General features: G+C 35.3%; 1 protein-coding gene across 2 annotated transcripts in view; it reads left to right on the top strand.

The window, feature by feature from the left end:
- The window catches only part of LOC128559434 (uncharacterized), a 71,666-nt gene extending 46,409 nt beyond the window's left edge, over positions 1 to 25,257 (top strand). Inside the window, exons 7-12 of one of the 2 annotated variants that reach the window (XM_053550978.1) lie at positions 10,600 to 10,851; positions 13,678 to 13,799; positions 15,171 to 15,331; positions 15,715 to 15,821; positions 18,767 to 19,325; positions 19,817 to 25,257. In XM_053550978.1, coding sequence (XP_053406953.1) covers positions 10,600 to 10,851; positions 13,678 to 13,799; positions 15,171 to 15,331; positions 15,715 to 15,821; positions 18,767 to 19,325; positions 19,817 to 20,115 — 1,500 coding nt within the window. In that variant the 3' untranslated portion in view covers positions 20,116 to 25,257. Of the gene's footprint in view, positions 1 to 10,599; positions 10,852 to 13,677; positions 13,800 to 15,170; positions 15,332 to 15,714; positions 15,831 to 18,766; positions 19,326 to 19,816 lie in introns of both variants that reach the window. The other variant, XM_053550977.1, reaches the window with a different exon arrangement.
- Positions 25,258 to 26,861: the final 1,604 nt, after the last annotated feature.

The raw sequence follows: 26,861 nt of genomic DNA, 5'->3' as shown, positions 1-26,861 counted from the left end.
ATATCTATGACCTATAAACATTGTTTGTATGTTGCTTTATCACTTAGAAGATGTTGTACTGACATGCAATATGTGTAGTGAAAAGTGTCCATAGGCGGGGAACGTTGGTAGCAAATTATTGTTAAGTTTAAATGACGTGTCCAGATGATGCACACTGATGATTAAGGTTCTTGTAAAGCCTTTTGAAACCTTCCCTCGGGTGAATTTTTGTTTTAGCTTTTACCGCCACATAGGCCTTGGTTCATCATAAAGAAAAATATACCAAACCTTCATAATAAGTAGGAAAAACTTTCAAAACAGGTTATTTTCTAATGAACAACACATTTTGTCATATATCAAATGTACTTTGATCGTTCACCTTCTTCTTTATAGCAGATATCAAACATCTTTTTCAAAAGCGATTTATCATTACTTTTCTAATTATTGTGTGTCTAACATATATTCTTCATGTACTACGGGAGTTGAAAGTGTTACAAGTGATTTACTTTTGCGTAGTTCTAACGGCAGTTCATTCCACAGTTTTAGACCAATAGTACAGAAACTTCTATCATTGAATGTTTTGCACTTGTTGTATGGAACAACATAACGACATTCAGAATTTTCTGACAATTTCAAACCGTGTCTACTAGGAATACACTGACGAGATATGAAAACGCTACAAACATATGCTTGAATATATTTTTGTACTACAAAAAGCATCACCTTGAAATGTTCAACACATCTCGATACTTCATACACATTGTGTTTAAATTTAATCAGCACAACATATCGTAAATTTAACACAATCGAGATGTGTATGTGTTGAACATTCCAAGGTGATGCTTTTTTGTAGTAAAAAATAAATTCAAGCATATGTTTGTTGCGTTTTCATATCTCGTCAGTGTAGGTGCTCTGCCGGTGTGACAGCTATACATGAAAGAAAGTATCTTAACTCAATTTTGCTTTCACCGTCGACCAATGTAGGTCATACAATGCTTGTTAGAACTGTCAAATTTCTCCCTGTTAAAGACACGTTTTGCGCATATGTTTTGAATACGTTGCATATTATGCACCTCACTGTTAGCTACACCATACAGTATGACATTTCAGTAATCCAGATGTGAAATAACTAGAGACAGAACTAAAATTTCAGTGGCTGCTTTTGTTAGTTATTTTCGGATTTTCTTAATTCGTAATTTCGTAGGTAATTTTTATGCCTTCAGTCTATTCGAGTACAGCAAGGATCATGTTTTGTGTAAAATATCTATTTTACCTAGACTCGAAAAAGAATCAAACAGGTTATGATAGTCGATATCGGAGGCTATTGCAACTGCAGGTGATATGAAAATGAAATCGTGGTTTTTGAACCTTAAGGATAATGTAAAGCATTTTAGACCACCCCTCTAGTAAATTTTCATTTTGGAAATTATACCCGACAGACCGATAATATTCATTGCATATATATACGAAATTATCCAGAAGAAGTGGAAAATACTTTCTATAATGGTCACCTTGTTCGGTAATATCTATTTTGTATTACAACAAATGTACTTCCGCTGTTCACATTCTATTTTGTAGAAGATATCAAAATTCTTTTTCAAACATATTGTTTCTCTTAATTTGGTTTTGTTGTGTGTCTATCATAGTTAACGTACAGTATATATGTTTTGAAATATTGCAGTTTTTTTGTCATTTTGACAGCTCTACCTTGATTTTTCAATTTTTGCAGTTTTTAAATGTACATAGTTTGACACATTCAAAAAAATCTTAAGACACTGTACTTCGTGTCATTGTTTGAAATTTTTTGATAACTGTTTCATATGCGATAACAGCAGGTTATATTTTTTAAATTTTCATACGCCCATTTGAAAAACGGGACGTATTATGGCAACGCCCCTGGCGGGCGGCCGGATGGGCGGGCGGCGTTCACAGACTTTTCCGGAGTATATCTTTTTCAAGCATGGAGGGATTTTGATGTTACTTGGCACAATTGTTCAACATCATGAGACGGAGTGTCACGGCAAGAATTAGATCCCTAGGTCTAAGGTCAAGGTCACACTTAGAGGTCAAAGGTCAAATTCAAGAATGACATTGTCCGGAGCATATCTTCTTCATGCATGAAGGGATTTTGATGTATCTTGGCACAATTGTTCACCGTTATAAGACAGAATGTCCTGCGCAAGAACCAGGTCCCTAGGTCTAAGGTCAAGGTCACACTTAGAGGTCAAATAATACAAGAATGAAACCTTTGTCCGAAGCATTTCTTCTTCATGCATCAAAGGATTTTGAAATTACTTAGCACAAATGTTCACCACCATAAGACGGAGGGTCATGCGCAAGAACCAGGTCCCCCAGTCTACGGTCAAGGACACACTTAGAGGCCAAAGGTCAGATACAAGAATGACTTTGTCCAGAATATTTCTTCTTCATGCATGGAGGGATTTTGATGTAACTTGGCACAATCGTACGCCATCATAAGACGGAGTGTGATGCGTAAGAACTAAGTCCCTAGTTTAGAATTACTTCCATTTGTTGTTACTATAGATAGCTTATATTGTAACATTTTATTACTGGTCGTAGGAAAAAATCAAGACCACTTTTCTGTTTCTGTAGTACAACATGCATGTTAAATCCAATTTTGAGGTGTATTTTGACTTATCGTTACCTGGTAAGGATTTTTGTGTGGACTTAGATGTTTTTTAAGATATAAATAACTTACATTGTAAGTATGTGGACTTAGAAAAACAAAAGAATGACAATAATTACTACACAACCACAGAATTAAAATTCCATTTGCAAGTACAGGTGCTAAAGAAATTTGCTATGATAGGCGTATATTGTGACATTCTGACACTCTTGTTGTAAATGGTTTTACATTTCAACATGTATAATTTCAAGATTTGTTTAATTAAACGTACTTGTTGGTACAGACTCTATGGGTAGGGTAGTGTGTAGTATTTCCTTTTTTCAAAAGTCTGCGATGACACCATTAACCAGTCTTTTTACCTCCACGTGATTGTGCACCGTGATACATGCCGATATTAGTATTATATAAGCATTAATGCCACTAACAAATCTCTTTCCTTTTATATGTTGACATAATTACCCCACCCACTGTTTTAAATAGAAAATCCTATTAAAGTCTACAAAAAAAAAAAAAAAAAAAAAAAAAAAAATCTGGTGTTAAGGTTCTGAAAATAATTTTCTGTTTTAATGACACACAAAAATGGTTCAAAATGGAAAGAAAAAAGTTGGGGTCACCTGGGTCACCTTTAGAAAAAACGTTTAAAAACTGGTGAACTTTGATATCTTTAGTTCTTGTTGTTTTGACTTATACTTCCTAGATAGTATAAAGTGTTATGTTGAACCCTTTTATTTCAGTTGTAGCTTATCAAAATATATCTCAGTCAGAAAAGTATCAGAACCGAACCTGATACTCAAGCAGATTTTTGAAATTGCCGAACCCTACCCCATTGAGCATCTTAATCAGATTTAGGCAAATGCCGGCAAAATATGTAAGGATGAAATTTATTTTTCGCAACAAGTAGAATCTGTTGGTCAAATGATACCTTTTTGCCATATTTTGATTATGTAGCATTTATTTTCGGCATAAGTTTTGTTAGAAGGAAATATTCAAAGAAATATTCAAAATGGCGGATATCCTGACTAAAACGCTTGTACATCCTTAAGGATAATCTGTGGTCGTTAGCGGCAGTGATAACGAAAACGTTATGCAATCTTTTGTACACACCAACGATGAAAAATGAAGAAAGTGACAATGAAGCGCATTTTGCAAAATGCTTGCTGCAGAACTGTTGTTTGTAAATAGTCAGCCAATGTTCCACTAAAGAAACGCTTTGTAACCGTACTGTCCAATTTTCTGATGAGACGGGTAAAGAAAGTCATTGTCATAACATAAATTGATTGCAGGTATGCTAAGCTCATTTCGGAGAGCGCAGATCTATCGGTCGTTGAGTTTATGAGTTCGATCTATGGGCGACCTATATGCTGTCCATGGCGATTTGATAGAAAACATTGCCTCTGAAATAGTTCGTCCTCCATCTCTTATTCCTTTGGAGAGGATGGCAGTTACTTGCTGCAAACAAGTAATCTTGTAATTGTACACATTCCAGAAATACTGGTTAGGTCAACTGCCTACCGTTACATAACTGAAATACTGTTAGAAACGGCGCTGAACCCAAAGCAAACAAATATACAAATAAATAAATAAATCGAGGGGTGATTGCGAAAGAGGTGTAAGTGCAAATAAATGAAGATACACTTAGACCTCTTTCGCATTCACTCCTCGAATTGTATTTAGCAACTCTCTCTACATAGCCCGCATTCGATATTCAGAGTCAGATTTCTCATAAACCGTTTATAAAATGTCTATTACCAGAAAGCTTCTTCAGCAGGGCTACCGTTATCATAAACTTCGTATATCGTTTGCTCAATTTAATCACCGTAATTTGGAATAAAAGTAATCTTTAAACTCTAACTCTGTGACAACGTATTTACCAAACCTGATTTTTATGAAGATTTGATTAACAAACTTCTTAAAATTCTCGAGAATAGCCATCTCCGACCATTATTCATTAAAATTATCAAAAGTTTTATTGCAAGAGGCTATAAGACACATTGCATGTTTAGTGACTTTCCTCTTTGATTGTGCAATGACGTGACATATTTAAACTCCAAGATAGCTAACTCTTAAATCCGACACTTTGGACGAACTGGTTTGATAGTTTCTCCTGCCCTGCTTCGTCGTACCCTAAATGATGTTTCTCTTGGTGCTATGGCTTCTGCAAAGTCATCTAAAGTCATCGAGTATATATGTGTACGATTCCATGATTTATATATGTTAACATGAGCATATTATGTGTTTTACAATACGTAGCTGTGGTTACTATTTAGTGTAACCCTGGCGGGTAGTGTCTTATAATACAAGAACATAGTAGGGTTTAAAGAGTGAGGTATGGCGCCAGTATACTAGTTTTAACGCCCCAGTGGTGGTTTTCTCACAGACCGTTCCAAGGTGCTGCCCTACTTTTGTTTGTTACTTCTTTGATATTATTGTGCGTGTGTGTGTGTGTGCGCGCGCGCGTGCGTGTGTTCAGGTTTAGCGTCTTTTTCAACAAATTTCTAGTCATATTAAGGACGTTGTCTTCTTTAGCAGCGAGCGCAATGTCTAATTTTACCTTGCCTCGTAGGAATATCACGCCGTAGACACGCGACATGATACCCCACTCTGTCACATTATACAGACACCGGGCTGACTAATCCTAGTAATTTCCTCTTATTGCTGAATGCCAAGCGATGAAGCTTCTAGTTCCATTTTTCACGTCTATAGGGAGCAGACCCACGGCCTCCCGCACTCGAAGCGGGCGCTCTTTGATTTATACAAATCTATTCAGCTCTGTGTGCGTGTATAAAGTTTCACGCAGCCATATTTCCATACGAAGTCTGTATGAGCGGCTGTGTTCTTTGCATTTGCCTCTCCTTTTGAACTTTTGCTTTTATGTTTCATTCATGAGTGAAAATATTACAAATTTAACGAACTTGAAACCGTTCTTAACTTCTTCAATGACTGTAAATAAAAGATACCAGTAAAACAAATTCTAGAGTTTCAGTTTTCAAATTGTATCAATTATTTTATGCATCTATTTGAAACTTTCTGTTTCATACGTGTTTGATTTTAAAGACATTCAGTGAATTTTGCGCAATGTAAAGAAACAATAAAAGATGTAAAAAAGAAACATTCCTGCTTCCGGATTCGAACTACGGTCCTCCTGAACGAGAACCCTACACTCTACCAACTGAATCAGTGGTATAATTTGTAATTCACTTGATGATAAAATCCATATAGGTATATATTAGGATTAATTTAGTTCTTTATTTCCTGATATTTTTTTTATTTCATTCTTACCCCGACTGATCTAAAATTTCAAAGATTTCAGCATAAACACATGACAGAAAGCTACCTTTATACTTAGGCCTGTGGTGTATATTCACCCATACGGGCTATATATAATCAATCAGAGGTATATCTGAAATGAAATGGAAAAAAAAAAAACAAGTGTTCCATTCAAGACAAGGAATCTATCAATAAGTCTTAGAGTCAGTATATATAAACCGTTTCGAAAAATACTTATACATTTGTAAGCAGTTTTATCAAAATCATGAACTTCTTTTCGAACTAATTATTGTAAATTCTGTACACAGTGCGAACCCAAAGTCAGCCTCGAATATATACTTAGCAAAAGTTCTAACAACACCCCTAAAGTTTTCCTGATTATTTTGCAGATACGCATCACATAGATTTAAAATCTCCCTGCTTAATTTTCATTTATAGGGGATCATTCATGTACAGTTAAATTTCAAGTATGGTTTGCAGCTTTGATTCTCATCAATGTCAAATTCGCAAAAAGTCAACTTTTCAGCACCTTATACCTGGCAATAAGTTAAGAACGTGTTTTATAAAAGAAAAAAACGTGGTTTGTGATGCAATACGAAGAACCAGTTAAATATGAACGAAACAGATACATTGAGCTTAAATTGACATATTATTTTTAAGTGATGTTTTGCTGTATGTATTTGTTTTCAAAGAGTATTCGATATCATGTTTTATCACATGTTTGACGTCGCGGGAGTGTAATAAAGCCATTAAATAAAAATGATAATACACTAGTGTAATAAAACTTTGACGTCGACGTCATTTATAGTATAGGCGACGTCGGTCAAATTGTCTAGTTTATATAGTAAAAGAACGTCGATGTTTTGATGTTTCGACAAGAAAGGCTAACATGTGATAAAAAGAATATTACTCGTTGAATAAAATTGATAAAATGGCAGAGCCTCGCATTTTATCAACTCGTTTAATAAATTCAGTATGAAAAGACACTCATGTAATATCCTCTACAACATATTAAAATCATTTTTATGCCCTCGGAGGCGGGCGTATTAAAATGGCATTGTCCGTCCGTACGTGGGTGCGTGCGTCCGTGTAAATTCTTGTCCGGGCTGTAACTCTGTCATCCATAAAGGGATCTTTAAATTACTTGGCATAAATGTTCCCCATAATGAGACGATTTGTCCTGCGTAAGACCCAGTCCCCTAGCTCCAAGGTCAAGGTCACACTTAGCAGTCAAATGTAAACATGGACTGTTCATTTTCTCGTCCATAACTCTGCCATTTATCAAGAGATTTTAAAATTACTTGGCACAAAATTAATGTTCCCAAAAAGGAGGTGATTTGTCATGCGCAGACAACTGTAGCGTTCTTGGGCACGCTTCGGGGACATTTGTCCCAAACAGTGACATTTAAAGCTGACATTTTGTGGATTTTGAATCTGTCAGTAAATGTGTTCAATGCATAGTCATGGCTTAACGGTATATAATATCCCGTATATTCGAGTGTGTTGCATGATATTAAGGCCGGTTATATTACTAGAAATAAAGACAAAACCTTAAACTAATTCCAACATAAAGTGTTATTGATGATTTAAAATCTTTTGTTCCTTATGCGGTACAGAAAAAATGTCTCAAAAGGAATCCAAGCCAAACTCTGAAAATCAAGTGATATTCAAGGACAGCTTCCTTTGATTTTAACTCAACAAAGTCCCAGCCAGCATTCTATATCGGCCCGATATCAAACCGACGTCGTTGTCTATAACGGCCCGATATCGGCTTCAATTTCGGCTGCAAATAGGAATGATGTCGGCCCGACGTCGGCAGACGATATCGGGCCAACATTATAATGACATCGGTCCGACATTGGCAAACGATATTTAGCCAACATCAAAATGATATCGGCCCGATATTGGCAGATCTTATCGGTGTCGGGAAATAGTGTGACACGCAGTGCTTCGTCATAGTTTTCTTCAAATATACACGTTATAAATTCTCAGAGTAATTTACTTGAGAACAGATGTATCTCGCATCATGTGTATGATGGTTATTTGATTTTACTGATATAATATTTTTTACAACTATATACTACATGTTTTATACAGTTATGTAAGTTTTCTGTATATACTTAACACTATTGAAATTGTTCAATTAGAATTTTAAACATATTTATATTTTCATTGTTTTGTAAATATAAATATTTCTATGGCGGGCATTCTACATAAAATAAAAATGCATCTTAATTATAACCTCCCTTTATTACATATAAAATTTTGATAAATACGTCTACAAATTTTGTTTGGAACCTAGTTTGATTAATTTTGGCATACATTATAATTATTTGCTTAATAAATTAGCACACATAAACAATTAGATTACTTTTTTACGTTTCTCAATAATATTTTGAAAAATATAGCTATATTAGAGAATCCAATATCGGCCCGATGTCAATCCGACTTACGAAATAGTTACACTGATTGATGTCGATCTACCGATTTCAGTATTTTGCGGCAGTTAAACGGTCCGATCTCGGCGATATATGATCATTTTGTGTCGATTCACCGGAAAACCTAACTCGCTTACTCACAACGGCCCGACGTCAGCCATACATCGGCACATTTTGCCGACATTCCGACATTATACCTATATCGGGCCGATATAGTTATGCTGGCTGGGGTATTGCAAGTTTATCTAGAATAAAATTAATAAAAGGAAATATTAGTATATCTTCTCATTTATATGCATGCATTACACCATAAAACAGTTCAAGAAGCATTTTATAAATAATTGCCGTGTTTATGAATTTCGAACAAATATTGACGTTATCAAGTACCCAACCCATCTACAGTAACATGTTGAGTTCATTTTTGCTTTACGAATCCCCTATGAAATGAATGTTTTCTTTTTTTTTGTTTCTGACTTTGAGATACACATGTTTGGTGTTCAAATCTCTTTAACGCCAACGCCTATCACTTTGTTTTAGAAAACATATAAATATGTATGTATAATTTTGGTAAGAAATTCTATGATCTGAACTTTGACACCTACGTTCTAAATTTTGACACCCGACGCTTTTTGAAAAAGATGCTTATACTACATGTAGTCTTCCATTACATGGCAGAAATCTTAAAATAATTTTTTTGTATTTTTTTTTTAATATTAAAAGCTGACATTTATGCTATAATATACAATAAGTGGACAATACAACATATGTTACACAGTAACTGTTACTAACGCTCTAGACGTTACTTCAGAATTCCAGATGCATTAACTAAAAATATGTGCCACGATATTTTTGAGAATATTTTGCTGTGTTTCATTTCCTTACATACTTCTTACTCCACACCAAAAACTGTATGTTGGAATTAGTTCGGCCTCAAAAGATAACTTGACTTCCCTAATTGTGAAAATATAATGTAAGCCGAGGAATAAGGTCGGAAAATATACGCGTGTTTACTGTTACCCGACCGACCTTAAAATTTTGCCCGGACCCCAACATTTAGGTGATGAAAAGATGATCGAGTAGAATTAAATAATCACCGTTAACAGTTATGTCGCCGACAGTCAGATGTTAGTTGACCCAATGTTGCTTCCGATTCAGTTTGTTAATTTTTGCGTCGGAAATTTCATCGTGTTTTTTTTTCAGTTAACTAACCCGTTCCTCCATAGAATGCTACCTGTTCATAATTGCCGCATGGGACCTACACTGCTTAAACCTGCTTATTTTTTTATTCTTAATTTGTTAACGTGGCATTATGTACCAAATGCCGATTCTTTACTCCGCAGAAAATGCCATAAATAACTTCAAACCATATGCGATAAAATGTGGTATTTCCCTTATTCGCGTGTGCACTTTTGATGGGTAATTACGGTGATGATGTTTTGGTTTTCTGTAAAAAATCTTGAGAAAATTCTAGTACATATAAATAGCCTATGAAGTGTCGGGTTTCCAAAAAGCATGTGCGTAATTTACACACAGCATAACCTGTGCGAAACTGTGCATAAATTGAAATACTAACAAGATGTTCATAAAAACAAAATTTTATAATCTAAACCAAGTAATGAAAAACAAAAGTTTATCTGGCCAAGCTTCCTAACAGCATATTGATCTGCATAACCACACAAATCAGATTATTTATTAAAACAAGGTGGCTTTACAAGTGCAGGGTTTTGAACTCACTATTTCTCTCTGTATGTTTGTTATAGTTATTTATACTTGTTCTCGATTGCCTTCGAATGACTGCTGTGTCAAACACAAAAACTCTAAAAACATACATCAAATCATTCAAATATGTTGCAGTTATATACTGTACAACTTAGTGACAAGACACAAATGCATAATTTCTATTATATGTTACATCAGTAATTGGATGAAAACTGACATAAAATTTACATATCAAATGTTTATTTGCTCAACGTTAAAATCATTCTAAGGTTCAAATTCCAGCTTTAATACAGAAATAAATATCAAATGTGTACACTTTTATTAAAATATCTATATCCTTCACTTTGAGATTATTTTACTAAGTTTAATATTTTCGTTTAAAACCCGTTTTGTACTTTTAATTCAAATTAATACATGTGATGTCAAACTGTTCTCTTTCATGTGTGTGAATGTTAAGGCAAGTAACTCTATTCTCATTCAGAAGGCCCAGTGTATCGCCAACCTGACCTAGTAATTTAACAGAGGTAAAAATGTTGAAATTCTTTGTAGGAGAAAAAACAGGAGCTTGCCGGCAACTTCTTCACAAAACTAAGAGAAGTGTTAGTACACAGTGCGGCTTATGATCATCTTGAGTGTGAAAACTTTACAATTGATAACTCAGTCAAAGACCCAAATGTTGAACTGCTCAAGCAAAAAATCGTTGAAATAGCAACAAAACAGAGTTATTGGAATGAACTGTATCCTTCGAGATGGGTTTTACTTGAGCAATCACTTATGGAATTCAAGAAACGAGGAATACAGGTAACTTTATAAACTTCGACTTATTTTTCTTTTGATGTAATTTATAATGTATTCTAATTTAAGTTTTTCTGAATCAAAACCATGCATATGATCTTTCAACTTATATCTAGCAGAGGTCTAGTGGGTAAGGTGTCGGCCGCTCAACCTGGGGGTCGTAGGTTCGAACCCCACTAGGGTCACGACCATGACATCTCATATGACACCAGTACCGTTTTGAAGCCTTGGAAGCAACCAAGCAATATACTAGAAGTCTCAATTTAATAAAGTCTGTCGATATAAGATAATGACATTTACACCCGCTTACTATGTGTAGGAAGGGATAACTCCAAAACTGTTAGAGGGATTTTGTTGGAACATTTCGCAATGGCAAAGGACATTGAGAGGAAGTGCAATGTACAAGAACCATAACTCTCATTTTCTTACATTTTGAATTATCTCCATTTAGTAAATTTACTTGAATTGTTTAAAGGAATTCATGTAAACTTGGCGGGCATGGTAAAGAACTTTTAAGGACTTGCAGTATGTATAAACCATAACTATTCGATACATATTGAACGCAGTAGCTTTTTGTACACTCTTCTCTTCCCTAAGTAATATGAATAAAATTCATTATTTAAAAATATCTCGTCTTCTTGGTCACAATTCACAAGGAACGTTTGTTTTGGCACAGGACATGACTCTTCTATATAAGAGTATTCCGGTGAACATATAAACATTGTCTAGCGTTTTGCCTAGTATAAAGGACAAATACAGGCAAATCCGTCTTCCCTGGGAAGAACCAGTACTGGCATCTGGTTAGCAAGGTCACTAGGTCCAATGTCTAGCTCACAATTAGAGGTCAAATGGCAAATAGCCTAACTTCTTGTTTTCTACATGACTTCTAAACAGCTGGGAATATTTTCATAAACTTAATCAAGTCTCTACCTCATCATGACAAAGTGCACATTGCAAAACCCAGGTTACTAAGTCCAAGGTGGAGAAAGGTCACACTTGAAAGTAAAATGTCAAATATCTTCATTTGTATCCGCTCCATATCTTTTAAACCATTGGGAAGTTTTTCAGAAATCTAACGTTTATTATTTAACTCAACAAGACGACGTGCAGAGCGCATAAGCAAGATCACTAGTTCCAAGGTCAAGGTTTCAATTGAAGATCAAAGGTCAATAGCTTAACGTCCTGTCCGGTATGTATCGTCTAAAACGCTGGAACGATTTTAATGAATCTTGCATCATTTTACCTCATCAAAATGATACACACAGAGCATGACTCGGGTCACTAAGTTTAAGGTGAAGTCACACTAAGAGGTCACTGGTAAAACAGCTTAAATCTGCGTCACCTTCATATCTTCTAAACCACTAGAATGCCTTTCTAGGGGTATTAATCACCTTTAGTTATTATGCCCCCTTCGAAGACAATTGTGTATATTGTTTTGCTCATTGCTGATCGGTGTGTCGATCTACAGATCATTTCCTTCCTGAACAATAACTAGAGAATGTTTGGTCTCACAATGATCAAACATCGTAGGATGATTGCCTGTGGACAGCCTTTGGTCAATAGATGACCATTGTTTCTTTGGGGATCAGTATATTAAATATGAAGGGCACATTGGCCTCGAGAATACAAACGGTTTCTAGTTGTCAAACTTCATCGGATGGTTTCCTGTGATCAGCAGGTGTCTCTATTATTTAAGGGTCAGTAGGTCAGAGGTCAAGGTCTTGAGACAAAATGAATTTGGTTCAGTATCTTAAAGACCCACCACGACCTAGTGACCTACTTTTTCCTCCCATATGAACTTCGTGCAAATCGTGCTGATAATACTGGTATAATCAGCTATTCTATATACAAGATGACAGGTGGACAATTTAGGTCCTCCCTGAATTAATATGTTTTCACAACTTCATCTGCAAACTTATTCTGTCGTTCTCTTTTCAGTATAGTTCTATAAACATAAAAAAATAATCTTACACTGTAGAAACAAAGTGTGATATAAACTCACCTTAATACTTCAAGAACTGAGCATACTACTACATTAGTTTAATAATATATTTAGACATTAAACACATTGTCTAGGCCTTATACATGTATACGTATGTCACTGTCTTTTTGTACTAGATTCTCGTTATTTCTCATTTTCTTCATGCAAAGCATGTATAATTACCATCATGGAAATAAAAAAGAACATAGTTATTTTGTGGCGCGTCTTCAACAGCTCTTTGGCTCAATGCCATTAAACGTTATGGACAGAGATGATTGCATGTTGTCAGTAGATGACGCCTAATATTTTGGAGTCAGTAGGTCAAAGTTCAACTCACAATTAGAGATAAAAGAATGCTTTGACAGGCCCGCCACGCAGTCCACAAACTTCATAGAATGATTGTTTGTAGTCAGTTTATTGCCCATATTGCGTTTGAGGTCAGAAAATCAAGGCCATAGTGATCTCGGGAGTGAAACTTGGGGACAGTCAATCATTGGGGCAAAAGTCAGCTATAAAAGGTATTCAGACATCAAATCACTTGCCCCCTCATCGATGTGGGTTCAAGCCTCACTCGGGGCGTTGAATTCTTAATATGAAGAAGCCATCTAGCTGGCTTACGGAAGGTCGGTGGTTCTACCCGGGTGCCCGCTCGTGATGAAATAATGCACGGGGGGATGGGGGGGGGGGGGGCACCTGGGTTCTTCCTCCACCATTAAAGCTAGGAAGTCGCCATATGACCTATCATGTGTCGGTGCGACGTTAAATCCAACAAAAAAAATAAATAAAAGGTATTCATTTACTGATTAATATACATTCACTGACTAATTCGTTTTTACCATTTGATAATCTAGGTGTTAAATCGGAGAATTTTGGAAGAGACCAATAAGAAGCTGCCTGTTCCTATTCAAAGTACCAGTGAGCTAGACCTGTTTCTAAGATATCACCATGAGACTGGTTTTATTTTGTACTTCAGGTAATATATCTTTTTATTTAGCAGTGTTAATTATATATAACATACTAGTAATGTCACAAATTGACATACGGGCCTTATTGTATCTGTAGTGTAAATGCAGGTATTGCATCATCTTTTTGTAAATTTTTGAGTTATTGAGGTAAATGTCAGATTTCACGCATAAAATACCTCTAACGTTTTTCTGTATTTCATAACTTAAATTTCCATGTAAATTTTATAAAATTCGGTTCAGTAATAAGAAAGTTGATATTTTATAAACTTCAGTAATTCATGTTTGTATCCCCAAAACCACTATAACGGGCCTCAAATTGTCAATTTCAATCCGCGCCAAAGTAGTCAGATTTCTCGGCTATTTCATGATTCCCGTGGAAAAGCAAATAGTCGGAGCTCACGCATAAGCCGTGAATCCCATGAAATTTAGTATTTGGCGGGACATTACCCTACAAATAGACTGGACTAGATATGCCTAGCGTCTAAGTACATGTATTGCCTAAAATCTATCCAGCTTAATGATCTTCAGTTTTGCACGATCATTGGCACCTTTTCTGATGTAGCATAACCGCCCATGTCTATAGGCTCCACTTCAGTAGAACATAACCTCAGACATTGACTGTTTCCAAATCAGATTTCACAGTTTCTTATACAGCATATATGAACTTGCCTTTGTTTGTTGATTTTTGCAGTGTTCAGTTGACGAACCGAGCATTATTTGGAAACTTTGCTCCCTAATTTTGGAAAAATGTTACGGTTAAGGGCTTCGAGAGATAGGAATAGGAAATCATACACAATATACCTAATAACCGTTAGTGTTGCCGCAGTAGGTCGATTTTGGAACGTTTCCTAAATTCCACCTATATCTATTCTACTTAGTCCAATTTTGTGACGAATATTTCGAAATTAGGTTAAAGGTTATACCCTTGTTTATTTTCTTTTTTTTCTATACTATTAAATACAACTTTACTCTGCATTGTGATCTCTAGTTTGTCATTTTTTACTCACGTACAGCTTAATGTTTTCCGAATCAAAGTGCATGTATCAAACAACTTCGCGAAACTCTTGTGCATGCCTCTCACAGATTTGAATTACAAAGTGTTCAATTTTAACTTGAACACCTTTTGTATGTTAAAATGCTTAAGAAGTTTATTGTTGGTGGTAAGTTTTCATTAACCAGATCATTTCGCATTTATGTATTAATGCAGACTACACCGAAAGAAAAAGTGTCAGTCAACAAAGCATCACGTTAGATCAAGCCCTTCCTAGACGATACTTTTTTAACTAGATGCCATGGATATCCCTCTTCTCTTTACTATTATATATAAATCGTCTTTTTATATGGTATTATATGGTATTATTATATATTTGCTTATTAAGTGATGAGAACTTGAAGGACTATATTCTGTTGGAACCGCAGTGGCTTGTAGACGCATTGAGAAGTTTGATAACCGCAAGGCAGTTCTGTGAGAAGAAAGCAAGTTTTTTTAAGACGTGGTTGGACTTCGACAGCACGGCTTTACTGAAAAGGGAATTAATAGGTTTAAAGTATACTCGTTTAATACATTATTGTCCTAAAATTGTCTCAGCAGTATCAACGGGCCGCTTTGTAATAATAATAGCTTTAGTTATTATTAACAAGATTTTTAATGTTTATTCTGCAATAGTATAGTTCTTAAAAGATCACATTACGCAACTGGTTTCTTTTATTGTGTGTATATTTGCCATTCCATTGCATTTGATTTCTGAAAACCGATTGTGACCGCAACGATTTACCTTGCATTTTAACCTTTATTACAGTTCCGTTTTGATTAGAGGAAAACTAATTGGTTAAATGTTTAGATTTATGTAAACAAGATTACCAAGCTGGCTTACATTTCTATTGGAATAAGAATATAAGTTTTTGTGTAATATACATATGTAGATGCAGTTTGGGAGGTCGGGACACCCTTCCACGAACACAAGGATTTAATATTAGACTACATGGAGAAATTGGGAATAATTGCCCGACCAAGGCACAGTTTACAGTGTGTGAGTATGGTAAATAAATAATGTTTAATATCAAATTAAGTTTCGTCTTCGTATGTTTTTCTGCAGGAACAGTCAGCACATCTTAGCGAAGAGCTGATGGCTAGCTTTTTGTATGACTGATTCTTTCTAAAGGGCTTACAAATAGTTTACCTAGTTCAATGTAAGGGATCGGCAAAATGGAAAATACATATACATTTTAAATCGGTGGCACTTTGTTCAGGGTCAGCTATTAGTATAGGTGGATACTCCGTCGTCTATCGTCCTGCGTCCTGTGTCAACATATTTTACTTAAACATCTTCTCCTCTGAAACAACTGGTCAGATTTACACCACACCTGGTCAGTAGCATCCTAGCATAGAATTCTATTAAGTTTATTAAAATGGTTTACCTTAGCTCCTTTAAGGGGCATCCAGAGATAAAAAAGAAACACCTTTAAAAACCTTCTTCTCATGAACCGGTTGATGGATCTTTATTAAATTTGGTCTGTAGTTTCATTATGAGGTCCTCTCCCAAGTTTGTTCAATTGTGCCCACTTTTAGGGGCCTTCAGAGCCCAAAATAGAAAAAACCTTTAGACAAATTCTCCCCATGAACCGCTAACAGGATCTTCGTCAAACTTGGTCTGTAGCATCATTATAAGGTCATCTCCACATTTTGTTCAAGTGAGGACACTTCGCCCCTTTTAGGGGCCGCTAGAGTCAAAATTAGAAATACATTTAAGTGACATCTTCTCATTAACCGCTTGAAGGATATTCATCAAACTTGGTCTTTACATCATTATAAGGTCATCTCTCAAGTTTATTTAAATTAGGGCACCTGGCAAATTAGAAAAAAACAAATTGGGGCACTTGAGCCGCTTAAGCCAAAATTAGAAATACCTCTTTAACGACTTCTTCTCATAAACCGCTAGAAGGACATCATCGAAATTGGTCTGTAGCATCATTATGAGGTCCTCTCATCAAATGGGGGCACTTAGCTCCTTTTAGGGACCACTAGTACTGAAAATAGAAATGTCTTTAAAAGACTTCTTCTCATGAATCACTGAATGGATCTTCATCAAATTTGGTCGATATCATTATTATAATGTCCTCTCCCAATTTTATTCAAATGGAGTTACTTGGCCCCTTTTAGGGTCCACTTGAGCAAAGATTAGAAATACGACTTTTCCTCATGAACCGCTTAAAGGAACTTCATCAAACTTTGTTTGCGGCACTATTATAAGGTCTTCTCCCAAGTCTGTTTAAATGGGAGCACTTGGCCCCTTTTAGGGCCCACCAGAACTAGAAATAGAAATGCCTTTTAAAGACTTCTACACATGAACCCCTTGATGGATCTTTATCAAACTTAGTCCGTAGCATCATTATAAGGTCCTCTCCCAAATTTATACAAATGGAGGCAGTCAGTTTCTTTAGGGCCCCACAAGAAATTAAAATAGAAATGCCTTGAAAAGACTTCTTTCCATGAACCGCTTGATCGACCTTTATCAAACTTAATTTATAGCATTATTATAAGTCCCTTAATCAAAATTGTTCAATTGGGGACACTTCGTCGCCTTGTTTCTACAATGCCTTAACTAGCTTTTTGATAGTTTTGGCAAAGACGTTTACAGATTTGAGTGTCAATGGCTTTACATTACTTACAGCCTAGTTGAACTACAATTCAGCCTAATTATGTTAGCTCTACAAGGCCACAAATTCACAATCATACAGAGTTCATAGAGACATACATAATGTCACTAAAATCTCAGTTTTGTCAAAAATGGACTTACGGCACTCTGGAATTAAAGGCGAACACTTGGCCCCGTTTAGGGGCTGCTAGAGTTAAAACTAGAAATACCTTCTTCTAATAAATAGCTGGATTTTCATCAGACTTTGTATGTTGGTTCAGTATAAGGTCCTCTCTAAAATTTGTTCAAATGAGGGCAGTTGGCCCCTTTTAGGGGTTGATATGGCTAAAAGTATAAATACCTTTTAATGACTACTTCTCATGAACACTCAATGTACCTTCATCAAACCTGGTCTGTAACATCAATAAGGTCCTGTCATAAATTTGTTCAATTTGGGGTACTTGGCCCCTTTAAGGGTCAGATGGTTAAGGTCCTCTTCTAGTGAGCGGCTTAGGCCCATTTAGGCCTCTTGTGCTTGTATTAAACCTGCTGCTGAATAATAATTATGGTGCATCATTGAATATGTTTCTAAAAAATTGCTTATATGGCTCTGCTATAATACGCACAAGAAAACAGAAAAGCACAGACATTGACTAAACTTGTTGTAAGCATGTAAATCTTTCAGATAATGAATACAATCCTCCGCGCACGCATAAATTTCCATCAAAACGTCGAAATTGTTTGAAAACACCTTTAGATTTATGAGCGTCTGCATTCTTTGAATGTGATTTTTCCTTTGGACTGTTTTCCTCTTTTTTTCTTGTCATCAATCTGATTATTGCTATTAACAGAATTATGTCTTTTAAATGGTCCCGCAGTGAAGTCCTGAATGCTTTTAAGGCACGCTGGTGCAAAGTAAAGACCATTACTATTTTATAACATGTTTTAAAGATTTGGCGGTCAACAAACGTAGTTTTACAAAATGTTAGCTTGATCATATTCTATTTTATACTTCTACATTAGTACAAGTTGTATATAATATAACTAATAAAAAAAAAACAAATGGATGTGATATTTTTACCAACATAAGTTTTCAAGAATTCCTTTCAAAATTACATTTACTTACTTTTTTTCTGCAAATTTCTGATAAACCAAGAATTTTATGTCGTAATTGGAATCGTCAAGAAAGTACATATGCTTAGTATCAGAAAGAAATCAACATGTCATACTTGGATTTATTGATTTTTTCCCGGTATAAGTAATTATGTCGGGCTGCTTTTTCTTGTTGACTTCCATACATATTTTTTTTGGCATTTATGATACATTCATTCTCTTTAAAGGAAGATTTCTACATTGCGCCGTGTGTGTTGAAACAGACGGTACCAGACAGGCTTCTTGAGTTCAGTGTTGGAGACTGCAAGTCTACTTCGAGACTGTGTTTCTCTACAGCTTCAAAGATTATGCCAGTCCAAGTATTTCACAAGTTGATAGCGGATTGTATCACGAGATGGCCAATATCACAGCACAAGTCAGCATATCAAATTTTCTGCGGATGTTGCATGTTTGATGTTGATAATTTGCACATGTTGTATGTTTACTTCAGAGATAGTGTGATACAAATTTGGATCACAAAGTACAGCAAAATTGAGCCAGAACCTGATATAAACGTGTGTATTGCAGTCAAAGAGTTTGTAGAACAACACCTACACAACACTTTAAGAGGTAGTTGTGAACTGGAAACGTATGTGAAATGCCCCCATGCAAACATCAAGTTACCAGACCACTGGTGGAAAGTGGATGAGCTGTCCGAGAACAAAGAAGTTAGATGTAACAGCCATGATCCGCGCATCGTACTTACCACATCAGAACTAATGAAATACTGGGATCCCCAGCATGCTGGTAAGGATCTGACAATTCATAATAGTTTAATACGCTATGGAATCAATATGCAAAATTATATACAAAATATCAAGATATGTCATTATCGATTAATAGTTGTCTCCAAATTGGTGTTGTATTGTATGACATGTCAGTAGTACATGTTACGTCGTTGTTCTTTCAGTTAGTAAATTAAATGTTCTAATGTTCTTTAATTATATTACATTTATATAAGTGCATTTCCTTTGAATGTCAGTAACTGCTTTAAATAAGAAGAAATATTTGCAGAACTTGTTGAATAGATTTAATTTTTATGTTCATTCAATCTTAGATGAAGTTATTTTATGAAGTTTATGCTACTTCAGATTTAGTAGAATCAAAACCTGTGTCTTTTTAGCTTTATTTAGATATTTTGTTGCACTGCTTTTAAATGTAATCGCATTACAATATTTTCATCTGTTTCAACTTGAGATTTAGATGTAAAATGTTATCAGTAATAAATACTATTTCAGACCAAATGGAAGTATATCCTGAGACTTTCTTGAAGAGCATTCCCAATGAAAAACAGTTAAGTCAGATGGCGCAACGAATCGGAAAGGAATATCGTTCGCTAGGGCTGGTACTTGGTCTGAGCGAGGTAAAATTAGATCATTTAGATATGGACGAACAGCGACATGCACCAGCGGACAAAATAACAGCAATGTTGAATACGTGGGTGAAGCTGAAATCACCTAACGCAACTTTTGGAGAACTGAAACATGCCATGTCTTGTACAGGTCTTGATTGGATGAATATATTCAAAGGCCTTTAAAGTGGCATGACTCCAGCTGTACATAAGACAAATGTTTTCAAACAACTTGTATTCCTAAACAATTTACTAGATTTGAAGAAAGCATTCTTAACACATCTTACAGACAAAACTATTGGTCGAACGTCATGAAACTTAACACAGATATATATTCCACTATAATGCGGATGTACATGCACAACTGTCGTCAGGTCCACTTCAGTAATTCAAAAGTTATTGCCCTTTAAATGTTTGACAACCTATATATTCCTATTTAACAAAATTATCCATTTTTGTTTCTTCATGAAACTTGTAACAAATATGTTGCACGGCGACAATAAACTACAAACTTGATATTTTCGTTGAATTAGCAAGGTTGGATCACACTCGGCGCTTGTGCGCCTCGTGAGATCCGATCTGGCAAAAATCCAGTCGAGCCGAATACAGCATCTCAGATCGAGCTACTGTTATAATAACCCTATTACATTTTTATGCCCCCCTTTGAAAAAGGAGGGGTATATTGTTTTGCAAATGTCGGTCGGTAGGTCGGTCGGTCGGTCGGTCTGTCGGTCGGTCGGTCGGAATGTAGACCTATCTGTTTCCGGATGATAACTCAAGAACGCTTGGGCCTAGGATCATGAAAGTTGATAGGGAGGTTGGTCATCGCCAGTAGATGACCCCTATTGATTTTGAGGTCTGTATGTCAAAGGTCAAAGTCACAGTGATCCTGAATAGTAAAACGGTTTCCGGATGATAACTCAAGAACACTTGGGCCTAGGATCATGAAAGTTGATAGGGAGGTTGGTAATGACCAGCAGATGACTCCTATTGATTTTGAGGTCAGTATGTTAAAGGTCAAGGTCACAGTGACCCTGAATAGTAAAACGGTTTCCGGATGATAACTCAAGAACACTTGGGCCTAGGATCATGAAAGTTGATAGGGAGGTTGGTAATGACCAGCAGATGACCCCTATTGATTTTGAGATCAGTATGTTAAAGGTCAAGGTCACAGTGACCCTGAATAGTAAAACGGTTTCCGGATGATAACTCAAGAACGCTTGGGCCTAGGATCATGAAAGTTGATAGAGAGGTTGGTAATGACCAGCAGATGAACCCTATTGATTTTGAGGTCAGTATGTTAAAGGTCAAGGTCACAGTGACCCTGAACAGTAAAACAGTTTCCGGATGGTAACTCAAGAACGCTTAGGCCTAGGGTCACGAAAGTTGATAGGGAGGTTGGTCATGACCAGCAGGTGACCCCTATTGATTTTGAGGTCAGTATGTCAAAGGTCAAGGTCACAGTGACCAGGAACAGTAAAATGGTTTCCAGGCAATAACTCAAGAACGCTTGGGCCTAATATCAGGAAAATTGATAGTTAGGTTGACCATGACCAGCAGATGACCCTTATTGATTTTGAGGTCATTAGGTCAAAGGTCAAGGTCACATTGGCCAGGAACAGTTAAATGGTTTCTGATCTTCTTGTCCAAAACCATAGGGCCTAGGGCTTTGATATTTGGTATGTAGCAAAATCTAGTGGTCCTCTACCAAGATTGTTCAGATTATTTCCCTGGGGTCAAATATGGCCCCACCCCTAGGGTCACATGGTTATTATAGACTTGTATAGGAAAAAACTTTGAAAAACCTCTTGTCCAAAACCACAGGGCCTAGGGCTTTGATATTTTGTATATGACATCATCTAGTGATCCTCTACTAAGATTATTCAAATTATTCCCCTAGGGTCAAATATCTCTCCGCCCTGGGGGTCACATGGTTTACATATACTTATATAGGGAAAAACTTTGAAAATCTCCTTGTCCAAACTGCAAAGTCTATGGCTTTGGTATTTTGTAATGTAGCATCATTTAGTGGTTCTCTACCAAGTTTGTTCAAGTTATCCCTCTCGGGTCAAATATGGCCCTGCCTCAGAGGTCAAATGGTTCATATAGACTTATACAGGGAAAAACTTAGAATCTTCATGTCCATAACTTACATCATTCAAATTTGGACCACATGGACCACATGTATAGTTTTGAGTGGCAAGATGAACCTTGACATGAGTTGACCTTGATCTTGACCTAGTGACCTACTTTCACATTTTTGTACCTACAGCCTTCAAATTTGGACCCATGCATAGGTTTGTATACTGAAAAAAACTTTGACCTTGTTATTGACCTAGTGACCTACTTTCACATTTTTGAAGGTACAGGTTTCAGATTTGGACCACATGCATAGTTTTTTGTTCCAAAATAAAATTTGACCTTGATTTTGACCTTGAGCTAGTCTTGAAATTTGGAACATTCAAAAATGGCTCAGTGGCTGGCGCCAAGTTTAATCTGTAATCTCTTGTTAGGTTAATAGGTTAAAGGTCAAGGTCAGATTAAACCAGAATGGTAGTACTTTTGTTTACAGTGAGCATATAATTTCTGTTCCTTGTGCAATTACTAAATGCATCAAGGGAGGTATTTCGTGTTCGACGAGCTCTTGTAACTTTTGAGGCTGAACTAATTCCAACGTGGAATAAGTAGTATGTAAGGGAATGAAACATAGAAAAATGTCCTCAAAAATATCATGGCACATTTTTGAAAATGGCATGTGGAATTCTGAAGTAACGTCTATATATTATTGTAGCCGTTACTGCTGACCATTTGCTGCATTGTTCTTCTAATGATAAACAACAGTATAAATGTGTCTTTGAATATCAGTGAAAAAGATATATTAAGATCTCTTGCACTTGTAGTATAGTAGTTTAGTATTTTACCATCTTTGTCGTAAAGCATTAGGGTGTCAAAATTCAGAACACAGGTATTAAGGAGACGTCACGGCTGAGATAGTTTAGCATTATTACAATACACAGTCGGTATTGAAATTGTGTTTCCAATACATGTGCTAATTAGATAAATCCTCAATATCTATGTGAAAATAAGGGATGTGTTTTGTATGACTGCAACACTTTGAGTTGCTCTAATTACTGACAAATGACTGAAACAATAGGAATTCGTACGGGAGATGGATAGACAAAACAACAGTGAGGTAACAATATATTCTTTTATTGTTTTAATGTATGAATTTTAAGCTACAATAAAGAATACCCATTTTATGAAAATCAAACTGGAAGTTAGAAATAACAGAAAAAAATTAACTAGGTCATGAGTCATCATATACCTGTCAAAATTTGTCATTAGTTTTCACGAGCTGTCAAAATTATTTTTATCTCTCTATTCTGCAAATGCATTGTTTTTGAAAGTATCTTGGACGGATATTGTAATGAGTAACTTACTTTACATTCCACATTAATATTTGTGCTTGAAATTGCTTTGTGGAGCTAACCGACGTCACATATGAATGTTTATTGTTTTAGTTTATTGTCAGTTATAAAGGTACCAAATCTCAATATTAAGATATAAGAATTGTTCCTTTCTGGTAGACAAAGGAAACTATTTGGTTGAATCATGATATAACGGTTTTTGGAAACAACTGAATATTCTTTGGTGTTTTGTTATTCACCGGAAATTCAAAAAGTGACATCACCTTAAAATTCAGAACAGAATAAAACCAAATTTATACAAATCTATACATGCATTGGAGTTAAAGGTTGAAACACCAAGCGTGTGTATCCCAGTCAGAAACAAAAAAAATCATTCATTGGGGATTTTTGAAACAAAAATGTATTCACAATGTTACTGCAAATGGGTGGAGTACTTGATAATATCAATATTTGCTGGAAATTCATAAATAGTAACGACAATTATTTATGCTTCTGGAACTGTTTTATTATAGATTTAACATCAACAATTTTGTTGATCCAGATTTTTCAACTGATGTAGCTATTCATTTCAATAGTGCTGGCCATAATTTTTCTGATTTTAGTTTTGTGCCTATTGACTGTGTTAATGATAAAATGAACAGGCTGCTGAATGAAACTGTTTGGATGCACAAATTAGGATCTGTATATCCAAAGGGCCTCAGTTCAAAGATTATGTATAATATACAGTAACTCATTTCACATTGTATTATTTACTCCACATAATTATTTGAGCTGTTTAATGCATATGTTACTGTTATGTTATATGTTAATGCATATATAAGCATTTCAGTTATTACTGGCACTTTTATATTGGTTGCCTTTAATGGCAGTCCTTATCAGTAGTATTATTGAATCTTATTGATCCTGACTTGCTGTTGTAGACATACTTTTGTGCATACTATTTATTTATTGATTTGTTTTTAAGCTTTCTTTTTACTCTAAAATTATATTAATTAATTTTATTAAATTATATATCATACGTATTTTCATTAATATTGTTCTTCAAACTATAAGTTCTGTTGCTTTTTTCTGGACTATATATATATTATTCAAATAGTGCGCCAAACGTAACGTCATACTTTGACGTTATGATGTTATGTTAACTGACGTCATGACATCATACATATGTTTGTATACATTGATATATTTTATGTTTGCCTGAAGAAGTATCTTAATACGAAACACGTTGCAAACTTGAGTTGTCTTCTTTCTTTAAGGATAGGGTCGTCTGCACGTTTGGGTCGACTTTTTTCTACAATGTAGAGTTTGATTAAACTACGATTTTTCAAAACTTCAGAATATACCTAACAAATAAAAAGGATAGGGTCGTCTGCTTGATTTTTTGCTAGACTGATTTGAAAAATTTAGACCTCGCGCAATTTTTCATAATGGAAGTCTATGGGAAAATCATAACTTGCATAACATTTTCGCGAATAGAAATTTTTCTACAATGTAGATTTTGGTGAAACTTCTCAAAGTTGTAAATAAACATATGGCCTATAATTTAGTGAAATAATATGTATAGGTTAATGTGCTTATTTTTGAGGTATTTGACTATGATTAAGGTAAACCGAATATTTCACGCTAATTCTGAGATATAACTTTGAATTATTTAACGTGTCATATGTTATGATATCATATTTTGAGTTTAGAAATATAGTAACAGTGCCATTTTAATAAATTTACTAAAAGGTTGTTATTAATACATTCAATTATTTTCATTTCCGTACGCCGAATCCAGGCTTTATTCTACGTTTTCCGGATAAATGACGTTACGCCATCACTTACGGTTTATTAAAAGTGCAGAACTACCTTAACCATATTATGCAATATAAGCATTTGAATAAAGAAATGATACTTATATTTTGTTTAACTGATTTCATTGAAGATAAATTTGCAGTACTTTGTGAAATTAAAATCTAAAGACAGCTACACTTGAATACCATTTAATTTTCAGAGTTTGGCTTGGAATCTTTCCTGTATTGTATACTTAAGGTATAGGTCCATGTTTCGGCGAAAAAAGTTCGAACGTCATCAAATCATAGAAAGAAAGCATTGTTTTACATGAAAATTAAACAGCGTATAAAACATCTATATTATTCTACAAAACCATTGTCAGTTTACTGATATATGTATTAAATTCCGGAAAGGGACTGCATGAAGGGGCCACACTTCTGGACAGTTCAGCGCCTTTAAAAACTCACCATTTTTTAAAAGCTGTTACATGTCTTCGTTTTGATGCATTTGCAACATCGTGCGAGTGTTTAAACTTTACATAACTAGGTAAAATATCGTTTTTGACAATTGTTTACACTTATTTCTTTACAAATGGCATTTTTATTTAAAGGGGGACAACTCATTTAGACTATTTTAAGTACCCAACTCTGTGGGAAAGAACAGTAAAACATGTATTAGACAGATAAGTTGAGTGTCAAGATGCTGTTCATTTACTAAAAAAATCTGTTGTTTTGTGATATACTGCTAAACCTTAACTAACGATTATAAAGCAGCAATTAATCTTCATGTTGGAATTCAAACTCCAATACAGTGTCTTACCTCCCCTTATCAATATAGTAGATTGTTTGACAATATTACTGCGCGGAGGTTGGTTGGAATTAGTTTGAGGTTTGTCTAGTAATAAAACCGGCCTATATGTATGTATATGTTAATTGAAGGCATCATCACTCATATAGGGACAGAATGACTATGTACGATTTATCTATTTAATCAATTTCCAGTGAGTCTTGGCTTAACTTTAACGTAACACCGACACAATTATAGGCCACATGGGACTTTCGAGCTTTTGATGGTGCAGGAGGTTCCAAGTTGCCTCTCTAGGCATTAATTCAGGCATGCATATAGACCTTATGGAGAGGCTTCGAACCACTTGCTCATTGAAACTTCGCTCGTGGTGAAGAATGTTTCATTTGACGAAGCCATCCAGCTTTCTTAGGAAGGTTGATAGTTCTACGCCATGTCTAAAACAATGTCTGGAGGGCAACTGGGGTCTTCTTCCACCGTGAAAAGCTGGAAAAGTCGCTATATGACATAAATTGTGTCGATGCGAAAAAAAAAATGAATTTCGACGTTTTTGTTGACTAAATAAAGCGATATTCAATTTGTAGAGTGGAAACCAGAATTGTTTAACAGGTAAAAACATTTTACTAATGAAGGTATCAGTATTTTAACTTTTAATAACATTCTACAACTCGCTTTAAAATATGATATTAGAATAAGAACGAGTTATTGATAATTATGAGTAAAATGAGATATAAACTGAGGTATGTGAAATTCAAAAATCTCATAATACTGAAAATCTGTCGTCCAGTATTTATGTACGTCATTTAAAAAAAATCTTCTAAATTTCGGATTTTTTAATTGAAAATTTTGAAGGAATTTATCTACAAGCCAAAACATTTAAATGAAAAAACACATGTAATACAGGTCAATCCACGAAGTAACAAT

This window comes from Mercenaria mercenaria, chromosome 9 (assembly GCF_021730395.1).
Source record: "Mercenaria mercenaria strain notata chromosome 9, MADL_Memer_1, whole genome shotgun sequence".
In the NCBI taxonomy this organism is placed as follows: domain Eukaryota; kingdom Metazoa; phylum Mollusca; class Bivalvia; order Venerida; family Veneridae; genus Mercenaria; species Mercenaria mercenaria.
Note: the sequence above shows the minus strand (reverse complement) of the source record. Positions and strands in the feature narration are given on the sequence as shown.